The sequence below is a fragment of the Botryllus schlosseri genome, chromosome 10 (genome assembly GCF_051294905.1).
Source record: "Botryllus schlosseri isolate E-star chromosome 10, Bs_hap1, whole genome shotgun sequence".
NCBI lineage: Eukaryota > Metazoa > Chordata > Ascidiacea > Stolidobranchia > Styelidae > Botryllus > Botryllus schlosseri.
The window spans coordinates 18,511,193-18,525,538 of NC_137245.1; the positions used below are offsets into that span (position 1 = coordinate 18,511,193).

At 42.9% G+C, this 14,346-nt stretch overlaps 1 protein-coding gene and 1 long non-coding RNA gene across 5 annotated transcripts in view; one reads left to right on the forward strand and one right to left on the reverse strand.

Annotated features, from left to right (window-relative positions):
* Window positions 1-14,346, forward strand: part of LOC145447778 (uncharacterized) — a 45,837-nt gene that overhangs the window by 16,803 nt on the left and 14,688 nt on the right. For 3 of the 4 annotated variants that reach the window (XM_080326044.1, XM_080326047.1, XM_080326046.1), the window contains 3 exons: window positions 304-471; window positions 536-708; window positions 8,897-10,809. In XM_080326044.1, the coding sequence (XP_080182170.1) occupies window positions 304-471; window positions 536-708; window positions 8,897-10,809 (2,254 nt within the window). The remainder of the gene's footprint in view (window positions 1-303; window positions 472-535; window positions 709-8,896; window positions 10,810-14,346) is intronic. The other variant, XM_080326045.1, reaches the window with a different exon arrangement.
* LOC145447795 (uncharacterized) lies at window positions 11,359-14,257 on the reverse strand. Its single transcript, XR_013917707.1, has 3 exons — window positions 13,720-14,257; window positions 13,215-13,338; window positions 11,359-11,909 (listed from the first exon to the last, which is right to left on the reverse strand). It is a non-coding gene; the product is annotated as an uncharacterized LOC145447795 (long non-coding RNA).

Here is a 14,346-nt window from a genome sequence, read left to right on the forward strand (position 1 = left end):
GCCAGTCTTCGTAAAAACCGGATCACGCATTTAACATGTACTTAGTAAATAGAATTTATAACGACATATAAAACTTCTTGACGAATGAATTAAGTAATATGCACATTTGACCAACTAGATTAGTGACGAGTTCCATGTAAATTTGTGAATTGAATATTGGATGTAACTGAGTTGGATTGTAATTAAGATATCAATGAATCTTGGTGTATTTATATAGGAAGAGTACGTCAAAAACAGCAAAGTAGAATAATATTAATAATAATAATAATCCGCTGAAGGGATATACCGTCGCTGCATTTTCAGAATACATTTTTGGGGACGGGAGCGAATTCAATCTCACAAAAAACACTGTCCATGGATTAGAGCCCAAGTTTGTAGTACGGGATTTCATGAAGCAGTCAAAAGAGAGTTTGTATGCTCTTTACTACGACATACCTGGGAACGATGGCTTCCGATTCCTTCGTACGACTGGTAAGATCTCAAATCCGTTTATATATTTGAGAGACACGCTACGTGAAAGATAATTCCTGTATAGACATGGACGCCATAAGTACGTCATCAATCACAAATACGTCATCCAACAACGGTTCTTCTGTCACGATATCGTTTCCATCTGCGGATAAAGCGGCGGGATACAGTCTTACCAGAAGTGACGGGACTTCTTGGCCTCTGGGGGAAACGGACATTGACGGGTCTGAAAGATTGACTGTACGTGGCAAAATTCCAACAGTATTTTCGTCGAAAGATGTTCATAGTTCATATACATGATACGTAACAGTGCTTCCCAACCTTTTTCAGTTCGCGACCCACTTTTCATCCAAATTTCATTGCGCGACTCACCAGACGCCCTTTTATGAGTCCAGACATGGACAACTGGAAAACTTATAGCTTTTCCAAATTAGACGAGAATTCGAATTAGAGCTACACAGTTTTTTCCAAATTAGATTTGAATTAGAAGTTGAGCTATAAAATTTTTCCAAAATAGATTAGAAGCTACACAGCTTTTTCTAAATTAGATTATAACTAGAATTAGAGCTACATAGTTTTTTTCCAAGTTAGATTAGAATTAGAATTATTGAATTCGGGGAAACTTGGAAATTGAATGAAATTGTGAATGGGAAATCATTACGGCAAAAATCACATCATGTTCATATCAAGTTACAGTGCATTCCGATAGTTAACGTCTGTTCACCGAGCTTGGCTTGATTTGCACTATGGGTCACCAATCGCGGCCGGCGATCTAATTTGTGATTTTGAAAGAACGTGAAATGAAGCATTTTGATATGCTGAAATTGATTTCAGTTTCAAATTATTATTATTATTATTATTGTTGTTGTTGTTTCAAAATAAGCTATTCGCCTGTGCCCAACAACACTATTCCTCACTAGCTGAAACGGCATTCCAACGATGAAGTGGAGTCAGCTGATATCAATAGCATATTGGCGTGACGTGCAATGGCCCAGACACTGCCAAAACCGAGACGCTCAAAAACGGCGTAGGGCGTCCCCACAAAATCAATCTTCAGGATGAGATAGTCTTTCATCCTTGCTCTGCTAAAACAGGTCTAACCCTAAAAAAGTCAGAGTTCACCTTTCCAGATTAAGACACTCCATTGCTGCTAGATTACGATATGATAGGTAATTGCTAGTTTGCCAAATGGTAGTTTCAAACGTTATTATGGGCCATATTTACTGTGATTTCATAATGGGCGACAATGCGGTGAGAACGGAACTACACAACACGCTACCTAAATTATATTCACCGATAATTTCGTGAAAACATATCTGCTGAGCGCGAAGCACGACGAAAATTCTGGGCTTTACTCAACTTTTATGAAATTCAATGTTGGTACTCCATGAAAACAGCCCCGAAATTCCTCAGGCTACTTTTCTGATAGGAGGATTGAACTACTTCTACTTGACAAAAAGAAAATAGCGAGATGTAAGTAAGTAGTTCACAAACTATTACGAAGTAGAAGTAACTGAAATTTGAGTAAGTACCAGAGGTAGTGGCTAACTACTTGAGTACTCAGAAAAAGTAGTACTTCGTTACTGACCCCCTCTGCTTGGCCCCTACAATTACGTTCCCTGCATTCTCAGAGTCGTAATTTCCACCAGCTTCACCGATAACTTTGATCACGTGCGTTGAGAGAGGATAAAAAATTTCAGTGATATATGAAGGAACCAATATTATTGACAGGATTCATTTTTACCAACCAGATTGCACACAGAAACCATATGCAGCCCACTTGAAATTGCATCGACCACCCTATGCCCCATGGCAGGGATGGGCAACATACATCCCGCGACGTGATTTTGTGCGGCCCTCAGACAGTTTCCGGTACATGATAATGTGTCCCGAGGCCACAGTCTGCCGCAATCCTTCACTACTTGCTTACTACGTCAAATATTTGTGACTGTAGATTATACTTTAGCGTGCTGTTTACAACACACAACGACCGATCTAACAGTATAGCAGCTCTGTCAAACTCACGGCCGGCGGGCCAGACAATTTCATCTAGCCCAGTGGTTCTTAACCTTTTTTCCTCCAGCGCCTCCTTTCAAAAATTATCGTGCTCCAGCGCACCCCAACCGCATATTGTAAGGAATGTAATAACGACAATGAGTAAGAGGGAGGGCCGTAACAGCACTTCGTCAACCTTCCTAAAAACGATTGCCTTGCGCACCCATAGCGTGATCAACCAAACTTCTGAGGGCTTCGCCCCCAAGAACCCCGTAGCGTGATTTCGATGGTCAGCAAAGTTTGTGTGGCCTGGTCGCCCTAGGTACCAAAATTTTCTATAATGCATGAATGAATAGGTGGTAATTATATACATAGGTCGCTATAAACTTTTTATCCTCTCAGCCCACGTAATCAGATTTACCAGTAGCGCTGAGTGAGCTGTTGTATGGGAAGACAAAGGGCAAGTAATTAATATTTAAACATATTCGGGCGTGCCCGTAGGTACAATTAATTCGTTACCAGGGCCGTAACAGTACTTCGTCAGCCCCCCAAAAACGTTGGTCTTAGCCTCCCCCCATCGGGTGATAAACCCAACTTCCGGTGGGCTTCGCCCCCAGACCCCCCCATCGGCTATCCGCTATTTGCTGATACTAGTCATCTACATTGGGTATCCATTTACTCAGCCAGCTACTCTCGCCTAGACGCGCGTAGCGCGAAAAATTTCAATAATTAATGATTGAATTGGTCAATATATTCGGGTATTGCATGTATATTGATATCAATTTTTATCCTCTCTCTGCTCACGTATACAAATTTACCGGTAGAGCTAAGTGATGTGTGATTGAAAAGGTAGGACCCCTCAATAATAATTATACATCTTCGGGCGTATACCCGTTGGCAGGAACGAAACGACACTTCGTCAGGCCCCCCGAAAAAACTTGGGTCTTGGGCTCCCATAGGGTGATAAACCGACCGCCCCCCCCCATCCAGTGGCGTAGCAGCCACTTGGCGGTTCTGGCTCTGCGCCAGGGGCGGCAGGCTCCAAGAGGGCGGCAAAATGAGGCTGCACAGAGTGAGAGAGAGAGAGAGATGGAATTCTTTTTCGCCTGCACCATCGAGATGCTTGGACGACGGAGATGCGATACGGACTTTATAGTAAGGTCATCTAGACTGCACACCCGTTTTTTTTCCTCCGTGATGATGAGCGCCTAGCGGGATAACCGCGGATACCAGTTTTCGAGTCTTTGGTCTGACCCGGCCGGGGATCGAAACCACCACCTACCGATCATGAAACCGGACGCATCACCATTACACTATCTCGCTCGGCGCAGTGTGCACAGTGCACACTGCACACTGCACAGTCGGCTAACAGAAGCGTAATTGGTAGTCCTATAGCTGGCGTCCAGTGAGCTAAAATTTAATCAAACAGGTCTCAATCGAAAGCTAGTGTCGCGCTGATTCCAAAAACACGAATTAATATGTTAGCATGACGACCGAGCCACTCCGAAATAGCCGTCAAGGCCGATTTTTCGGAGAGTTCGCAGAAAAAGGAGAATGCCTGGCAAACAATCAGAAGATGCTGGCCTCATCAGTGTTGTTGAAGAAGTTAGACGATGCATGTTCATGCACAGTCCATCCTCAAGATTACCGGACCACGACTGACCTATCGATCTCGCTTCCCCTGACATGCCACCCTATTTCTTGTCGCTTCCTTTTTTCTATACTATCTTCTTTACTTTCATTCAGTGTGCATGCCTCCTCTTTACATCGGCTAGGCCAAGGTGGGTGTCCGATTCCATAGACAACTCCTAGTCGTTTCGACATCTTCCTTTCTTTTCATTGTATCGCATGTTTTGTGGTGTATTGAACTGATAAAATTGCTAATAAACCAATGATGATGATGATGTTTCAGGCTTTGGACAGATTTAAACTTGAAGCTGAAACTAGGTTTACCGGCATACACCACATAAATGATATGTTTGGATTTTTGAATTCCTACGCCCTGCTGCAAAGCGAAAGTCACAATTTATTCACCAGCGCTTTTCGAAGCACTTATGGCGACGAGGTGGACTTTTTGGAGGTAGCTGCGAAAATTGCCATGCCTTATACCTTCGAATTAGAGATCATATAAATAAGAAGATTGCTACCTTTTCGTACAAACCAATATGAGGCCTCTAGGACGAACAAAAATTGAAATATGATCATATGAAGTTGTTTAACTTGAGATTTCAAAAGGGTCAAGAGGTTGATGAGGAGCAGTGAAACCACGTTTGATCGTGGTGCAACAGCGTCTGATCTTTTACAGTGGTTGGTTAATGCAAAGCTACTTGATTCGACACCTTATTTATACTCGTGTCTGAAACTTTATCTGACCATTGGTGTTTCAATTGCGAGCTGTGTGAGGAGCTTCTCAGGGCTCAAACTGATTAAGTCTTATTTACGTTCTACCATGAATGATTATCGGCTGCTATCAGCTGTATCCATTCCGTCTATAGAAAGAGACTACGTTCAAAAACTTGAATTTGTGGATATTATTGCTGATTTTTCTTTGAGACGGCTGTTGATTTTCTATTTGCACAATACATTCGTTTGCTATTTCTTGTCTTTATTATTTTTGGCCTTATTAACGTTGAGACGGTGGGGCTGAGACGCGGCATATTATTTGTATTTATTTTTATTGACAAGATTGCTTGAACGTGAATCTATGTCGAAATGTGCTGCGGTCTACTTAGGGGGGGGCGGCATTTTAAGCGAGAGCCAGGGGCGCCAGCACATGCTGCTACGCCAGTGCCCCCATCACGTTGTTCGTTTTGCCACGAAATCAGCTGTACTGTTTAGCGAGCCAGTGCGAAGCGCGAAAACTTTCGATAATCCATGATAAAATCGGTCAGTAAGATCGGGAATCGCATATATATTGCTATCAATTTCTTGTCCTCTCTGCTCACGTTACCAGAGTTACCGGTAGAGCTGAGTGAGGTGCAATGTTCCGTCTAAGCTGCTCACGCGCGCAGTGCTGACACGGTCTCTGCGCACAGAAAATCTACGTTGCGCACAACAAATCCGAAGTTGTTGACCTTTTTTAGTCGTTACGCACTGTTGTCCAGGGTCTGCGCAGTGAGTTTATTGAGTGTGCGCAGACTCATCAAAACGTGGAGCGAACAATGTGAGGTGTCTTGGAAACTGTGGGGCCCGTAACTAATAATTAAACATATTCGGGCGGGCGAACCAGTTGGTATGACTTCGTTGCATGATATTATTTCGTGACCTCCTGTCTGCTATATCAAAAAATATAGAATCGCCCAACAGGGATATCGCCCAACAGGAATATCTAGTTTTAGATATCCCTGTCGCCCAATCGTACTAAACTAAAAGACGCACACGATTTCAAATTGGTATTTCTTCACTGGCATATAATTTTTCTCTGCCAGATGGAATTCGTCTTCTGGGGTTCAGATTGTCAAGACATTCGGTGCCGGTCATTTAGGCGCCCATGGACAATTAAACCTATATGTTTTTTGTAGGCTATATATAACGAAGTTTTCGGTGTTCATTTTCTGTGAATACTCATTAAGGATATGTCCTACCACCACATCATCTACTGCGAAGCCATTTTTCTCCAGCGCCCCCCATACCGCCCCCCTGAGCCCAGCGCCCCCCATATCGCCCCCTGAGCGTTTCCGCCCCCTTCAAAATCGCCAGCGCCCCTTGGGGGGTGCTGGAGGCAAGGTTAAGAATCACTGATCTAGCCCATGAAAAAGTCTGTCGCAGACCAAATGACAATGCCGACCCTAGCAATCACCAGAGCTCAAATTCGAGATGGTCCAATATTCTAGGTAATTAACGACTTCGTTGAAAAAATCCAATCCGGTCTACAACCGATAGGCATAGCTATGCCAGTGTGACATCGTATGTGTTCATAACCCCATTTTAAATTCCGCTAGGAGGCGCTAAAGGGTGTCCTAATTTGGCTCACATAATACGGCTACCCTAATTCAGATCTACTCATCTCACTACTTCTCAAATCTTTCACTTTCTTCTTCGACTTGCTACTTCTACATGTTAATCAATAGAAATTTGCTGTGTTGCTCCTACTTCTAATTCAGTAGCAATTCTGACCAGACATGGGGTAATCGCGATTAGTAATCGTAATCGATTACGACGATTACAGCATTTTCAAGTAATCGTAATCGCAATCGATTACATTCGAGAAAATTCCGAAGTAATCGTAATCGTAATCGACTACTTCCCATATTTAATCGATTTCATTGCAAAAGAACGATTACTTGTTATTTGTACAGGACTATGAGATAAACTGAACATTCGTGAACAAGGAAGCGGTATTATACCAGTTAGTGATGGCGCAAACGTCAGATTTTCAAATGCCACTGCTCATTATTACGTCAGAAGGGGACTATTAGCTTTGCTCGTCATTGCGTAAGAAGTATCCAGCTATCCACACATAGTGAATAGATATTCGATGTACATTAGTGTGATTGTAAGAACACTCCCCGTACTGCATATCAGGTTATCAATACATTCCAGACGCCACTACCTCGCAGCAAAATACTTAACCACCACTCTGCCTAGTTTCAAATAGTGAGAGAGAGAGAGAGAGATGATATTCTTTTTCGCCTGCACCATCGAGATGCTTTGACGACGGAGTTGCGATACGGCCCCATGAGGTCATCTAGGCTGCGCCCCCGTTTTTTTTTTCTCCTCCATGCTATCCGTGATTGCTGAGCGCCTAGCAGGATAGCTGCGGATACCAATTTTCGAGTCTTTGGTATGACCCGGCCGGGGATCGAACCCACGACCTACCGCTCGAGAAGCCGGACGCATAACCATTACACTAACTTTTGTATTGATGTTTGGTTATGCTTAGTTAAACGCGGTTTGACCGTTGCTGCTTGGCGAGCAGTAGGCCTATGTAGTACGAACGTACACCGGACAAAGGTTTGAAATTTTGTAGCCTACTCGTCAAATAACACATTAAGGTTTCCACGACGAAGCATTAAAATCAACAGCTGTTGATATATATCATAACTGAGCTGGTTTTCGTAATGGCCGCTTGCATTACATTATCTGTATTAAGTTGTAGGCAGAATTTTATGTTTACTTTCTCTTATTCTCATATGATTCTACTTGAAACGGGCGCTAATCGTTATTTCACAATTCTTTACTCAACATTTGGGCCTGCCGCCATAGCCATCGGCTTATATACATGTTAGCGTGGCATGTAGCTAAAATCAGGACGAACACAGCAAATCGTCCCCCACTCCAAACGCTGCTTTTGGGCCCCCATAGGGTAGTAAATTTTCAAGTTGAAGATTTAATTTCGTCAATAATGTTGGTAATTGCATTATATAACTATTCATTTTTAATCCTGTCTCAGCCCCCGATGGTCAGGTTTACCTGAAGAGCTGGAGGCACGTAATTCATAATTATAAAATCTGGTATCTTGTAATAATTAGTTACTTTAGGGTATGTTGTTAATTCGTGACCTCCGGTCTGTTGTATAATCAAAAGATATTGTTGTGGCCCAAACGTAGCAGACTAAAAGAAATATTTGCGTGAGACGCACACACTAATTGCCGTGGGTGCCCGGGTGGCATTTGCATCGTGTGCTCAGATTGGAAGGACCGGACTATTAGTCACGCCCACCCAGCGCGGCTATTGACAATGGACACATACCCCAAGTTTTGGCCTATGTCTTTCATTAGTAGCACACTTCGTGGATTCGCATGTTGGCCGAAACTGCATATGTGTTTTGGTGTGACGTGGCGCGGTATTGACTAGCACCGAAATGCCTATTACTACAAATTATGCATGCTTTTTTTCTTGGCGTATGTATTTCAAAATCAAGCTATTTAGTAGAGACATTTTAATCGCGATGCTCGTAGATAATTTTCAAGTTCATGAAATCTCTCGCAAATAGTCTATAATTTGTGTTGGTTTCCGAAATACTTTTGAGTCCCCTTCCAGCTCGCTCTTCACCCTATTAGGAAATTTGGGGTGCGACAGTTGTGGACCTGGCAAGAATGCAAATCGTTGGGTGCGACAAATCGTCCTCTATAAAATAGGCAATGGGTACTTTATGACATAACAAGCAATTATCGCGTCTTTTTTTAAAGAAAGTTGTTATCTCATTAGGCCTTTTCAGCGCAATCCATATATTGTCTTCCAATATAACTTCTAAGATGCAAAATAAATGTAATCGTGAGTAATCGTGATTACTTTTCCAATGTAATCGTAATCGTAATCGACTACTTCCTGATTTTGCTGTAATCGTAATCGTAATCGTAATCGCGTCATTCAAAAGTAATCGTAATCGCAATCGATTACATTCACGGAGTAATCACCCCATGTCTGATTCTGACTACTTAAGTGGTTCAAGCAAAATCTGCGATTATGATATCAATATTTTACATTTCAGATAACTGTATCATCATTGACTCCTGGCTCCACCTATAATTTTTCTCTGACAACGACACAGAGAAAACATGACGGGCGAACGCGAAATGTGACCTCAATTAATTTAATCGTAGAACCCACAATTGATCCAGTTACGAGTACAGTAACTACGACTTCCGAAGACACATCAACTGCAACAGCTCTTCCGACCGATCCTACAACAGTTGATGGTACTCCTGAAAGCACACCAACTGCAACAGATCCTCCGACCGAATCCACAACAGTTTATCAGACTCCTGAAGGCACGCCAACCGCAACAGATCCTCCGACCGAATCCGCAACAGTTGATGGGACTCCTGAAGGCACGCCAACTGCAACAGATTCTCCGACCGAATCCGCAACAGTTGATGGGACTCCTGAAGGCACGCCAACTGCAACAGGTCCTCCGACCGAATCCACAACAGTTGATGGGACTCCTGAAGGCACGCCAACTGCAACAGATTCTCCGACCGAATCCGCAACACTTGATCAGACTCCTGAAGGCGCACCAACCGCAACAAATCCTCCAACCGAATCCACAACAGTTGAGGGGACTCCTGAAGGCCCGCCAACTGCAACAGATCCTCCGACCGAATCCGCAACACTTGATCAGACTCCTGAAGGCACACCAACTGCAACAGATCCTCCAACCGAATCTACAACAGTTGCGGGGACTCCTAAAGGCACGCCAACCGCAACAGATCCTCCGACCGAATCCGCAACAGTTGATCAGACTCCTGAAGGCACACCAACCGCAACAAATCCTCCATCCGAATCCACAACAGTTGATGAGACTCCTGAAGGCACGCCATCTGCAACAGATCCTCCGACCAAATCCACAACAGTTGACGAGACTCCTGAAGGCACGCCATCTGCAACAGATCCTCCGACCAAATCCACAACAGTTGATCAGACTCCTGAAGGCACACCAACTGCAACAGATCCTCCATCCGAATCCACAACAGTTGATGAGACTCCTGAAGGCACGCCAACTGCAACAGATCCTCCGACCGAATCCACAACAGTTGAAGAGACTCCTGAAGGCACGCCAACTGCAGCAGATCCTCCAACTGAATCCACAGCAGTTGATCAGACTCCTGATGGCACGCCAACTGCAACAGATCCTCCGACTGAATCCACAACAGTTGACGAGACTTCTGAAGGCACGCTAACTGCAACAGATCCTCCGACCCAATCCACAACAGTTGATGAGACTCCTGAAGGCACGCCATCTGCAACAGATCCTCCGACCAAATCCACAACAGTTGATCAGACTCCTGAAGGCACACCAACTGCAACAGATCCTCCATCCGAATCCACAACAGTTGATGAGACTCCTGAAGGCACGCCAACTGCAACAGATCCTCCGACCGAATCCACAGCAGTTGATCAGACTCCTGAAGGCACACCAACTGCAACAGCTCCTCCGACCGATCCCACAACAGGTAATGAGACCACGGTGTTCTCCGATAATATGACTGACGATACGATTTCTGCAGACACTTCCAATGCAACAGCTACTGCGAAAGATCCCACAACAGCTACGACTGATACGGGTATGAGTATCTCCATGAAAGCGACCGAGGATACGACTTCTATAGGCACAATTGTAACAGCGACCACTGTAGATACCACAACAGTTGTGACAGACACGACCACGGAGATCTCCACGACAGTGGTTATGACTAAGGAGACGACTAGTGAAACAACCGTTAGCACCACCTACACAACGCTACCTCCCGAATGCAACTTCCAATCCAATATGACTGTTGCTTTCCCTCCTGAGCGTCCTCACCTAGCTAGTACAGAATTTATCTTGTCTTGGAATAACGTCACTGCGAATTATGTCGTCACCGTCGAATGCATTGACTGCATGGACGATGTACAGTACTATAGGTAAATGGATGATTCTTATTAATAATATTGATACCCATGGCCAGAAGTGACTCACTTATACCGCCTCTGCCAGCACATAAGTATTTATTTCCATATGGGGATCTTTATTGCAATTCTGAAGAGTAAAACGAGGACAATATACTTGAGAAAGCCCGACGCTAAAATTACGAATACTTCTAAATATAAACCCTTCACCTAAGACCCTATAGTTTACGAACCGTCGAGTATCACGCCGTCTTCTCTCAAGTATCAAGACATTTCTTTACTTTTATGTTATCCTATCTTTTATCAAGTTTGCATTCCTTTTATTTAGCCTACATGCTGTAGGCCAAAGTGGGTGTCTGATTAAAACACTGCTCCAAGTCGTTTCATCAACCTGTTATCCTTTCATTATATCGCTATCTTGTGGTGTATTGATTTGATAAAAAAAATTAATAAAATAATGCTGATGATTTGATTAGGCTACTGCGCAATATCAATGGTATTACCATAAATAAATGTTATGTACGTATATTTTATTTATAATGAAACGTCGTGACATCGCATGCATATACACTGTAAAAAAAAACAACCTCGATTTACCGCGAAATGTTTGGAAGCACGGTAGCCAGACATTTCGTTGTAATGTAACATTACCGTTAGTCAATGTAAATTTAACTTACACTCTTCCGGTAATCTCACTTTACACGCCAGACTGTAATGTTACAGTCACCTTCGGTATATCCAATCTACATTTTCTCCTGTATATTTGCCACTGAGACTGTAATTTTACCGCCTACCTACATACATGCTGTCTGTGTAAATCAGGATTACATACCAGCTTGTAAATCCACGTACATCCCATACCTATCGCAAAGCAACCCAATGCTAAAATAGCGCAAAAGCTTCTTCACACCCCAAAACGACATTGGAACAAACTGTATATTCATTCATGATTCACGATGAGAAGGTTATCGATGGAAAAGGATTGCTGTAGGAGGTCTAATTCTTCTTTAGGAGACATGCAGTAACACGAGTGGTCTCCCACCATCGGCCAAACTTCCAATGGTTTCTTTTTCTCGTCCTCATTCCTTCTGTGTAACTAGTATCTTGCAGTTCCGCTAAAAAGAATTCATGCGTAAGTCGCTATATTGAGCAAAGTTCCCAACCTAGACATGACATTATAAAGACTACTAAGACATTTTTGAAGTACCGCTACAGCTACTGGTACATTGTGTGATGACGGCTCCGCCTTTTCCATGATATAACAGAGATTCATGACTTACTTTATCTAATGCAGTGGTTCTCGAGCTTTTTCGACATGCGCCCCCCTTGGCGATGGCCTAAAAAATTGCGCCCCGTGCACTTATCGTCATGTAAAAAAGAGCACATCATCTAATATAGAGATAGGCTATGTTAATCTGTCCATATCAATTCCCGGTGAACTCCGGAGGTCCGGACTATTATACTTTCCACGAAGGCCTATTGTACGCACCGAAATAATAGTAGTAATAGTAGCAGTATCACGTATTACTGTCAAATATTTATAATTTTTCAGTCCATGTGATCAGATCACCGGTAGGGTTCATGGAGGGAGTGCTTTCGAACATTTAGGGCAAGTTATAAATGATAATGTATCTTCGTGTGGGCCAATTGTTATTAGTCATGCACTTTGTTGCATGCTGTTATTTCTTGGCCCCCGATCAGGATTGTCCATCTTATCGGTAGTGGAAATATATTGAAATCGCCCAAATGTACCGTAAAAAAATTTCTTCCGCGAGGAGCACACGTTGCTGATTCCTGCTCAGATCTAGAAGGGCTCTACTATATTAGAATCAAAAAATTAAGTTATGTTGAATTGCGTGGAACGCGAAGAAAATTTCAAGATTAATTAGGATCTCTAAAAAATTGGGAGTGAATTAGCAATTTCAATTTGCATGTCGACGGATGCTGACACATACTAATTGAATAAGGTGTCGACGGCCGCAAAAACTCCCTTCTACGGCAGCAGGTTGCCCATCCCTGATCTAATAGCATACATATGGTATGTCTTACGCCAAATTTGAATCCGTATTCCAGTCTTCAACATTTCTGACAAATTACCCCTAACTTGTTTGAAAATAGCAAAAAAACATTGAACAGGACATCAATTTATTCCAAGGTAGGTTGCACTGAGACTGATCCTAATGCTGGTAGTGACTACAGAGAACAAGGCCTCGTTCTGTACTGCCATGCCCAATTTGATCAGTTTTGGAATTGAATCAAATTGTGTTAATATAGGGTAGCTTAATTGAGGGCGAAACCGTGCAATCTATATTGCATCCAAGTCTGTCTTCCGCAGTGCAGTTCGCCAGCAATTAACAACAGCTACCCAGCGCACCGAGCTTTAGGCTACTGCCAAAGCAATAAAGTAATCAATGACTTACACGTGGGAATTCCTTCAAATATTCAAAGAATATCTAAAATTTTGAAGTTGAGCGCGACTGCTGGAGTTTGCATGTGGTGAGCTTTCTTGAATACGGAATAAGTTTCATCTTCAACAATCGTCTTCTGAAAATGGTTACGAAACACATGCTTAGTCAGAATTCATACAGACTTGGTCAATTTGTAGCGTTCACCAGGTTGAGAATCACTGATATTATGTATTGAAGCAAAAGGTTCCTCATATGAGGTGGCATGTCTGCCAAACAAATCCAGCAGTGGATGAAACATCTCTATGTTATGGCCCGAAAATGACATCAACATGCCAACAGTTTCAACTCCTCCGCGGCGGAGTATGTGGTGTCACAGGTCACTATATAAGTCGACTAATATCCCTAAATAGAACAGATAATGCGGCGAATGAAATATTTCAATCATGAAATCTAAGTCATCCCGGTGGTGTGCACAGTCGTAGATATTCACGGTAACGAATACTATGTAGTACTGTACCTTTTACGACGCGTATCCCATTCAGCATTCCTAGGAATCTTCAACGATCGCGTCCACTTTCTTCAAGCACAACAAGCTTCGCTCCACCCTTTGCTCAAATCTCAATAATGGCCAGACGACGATACGACACTCGAACGATTTCGAAATAAGCGGTATTCATCCGCTGACATGCCACCAATAATCTTTATTGGCCATTTCGTTATAATGTTTGATTTAGGTAGTTTTTTCATACAGAAACATTTATCATTGTATATAGTCCCTCTCTTTTCCATCTAATTGCGTATAAATTGATATTTCTTCCTTGTGCTGTTCAGTGTTCACTACTTACCGTACCTACTAAACCAGACGCTGCTTGTGATGTCACAGTTGTGCGTTGGTTGTTTACTACGAATCTCAGAAAAATCAGTAACGCGTAACGTTAACCTAATGTAACCTATTACAGGTCGCCTTGTTCGCCATTAACAAATGGTCAACAGAGCTTGCGTTGCTGATATTTCTAGTTTCCCGAACGATATTATACATCCTAAACTGATATTCTAACTCAGTGGTTCTCAACCTTTTTGGCTTCGCGGACCCCTTTTGACCGTCACGGACTCTCGCGGACCCCCTCAAGTTTTAGTTCAATTT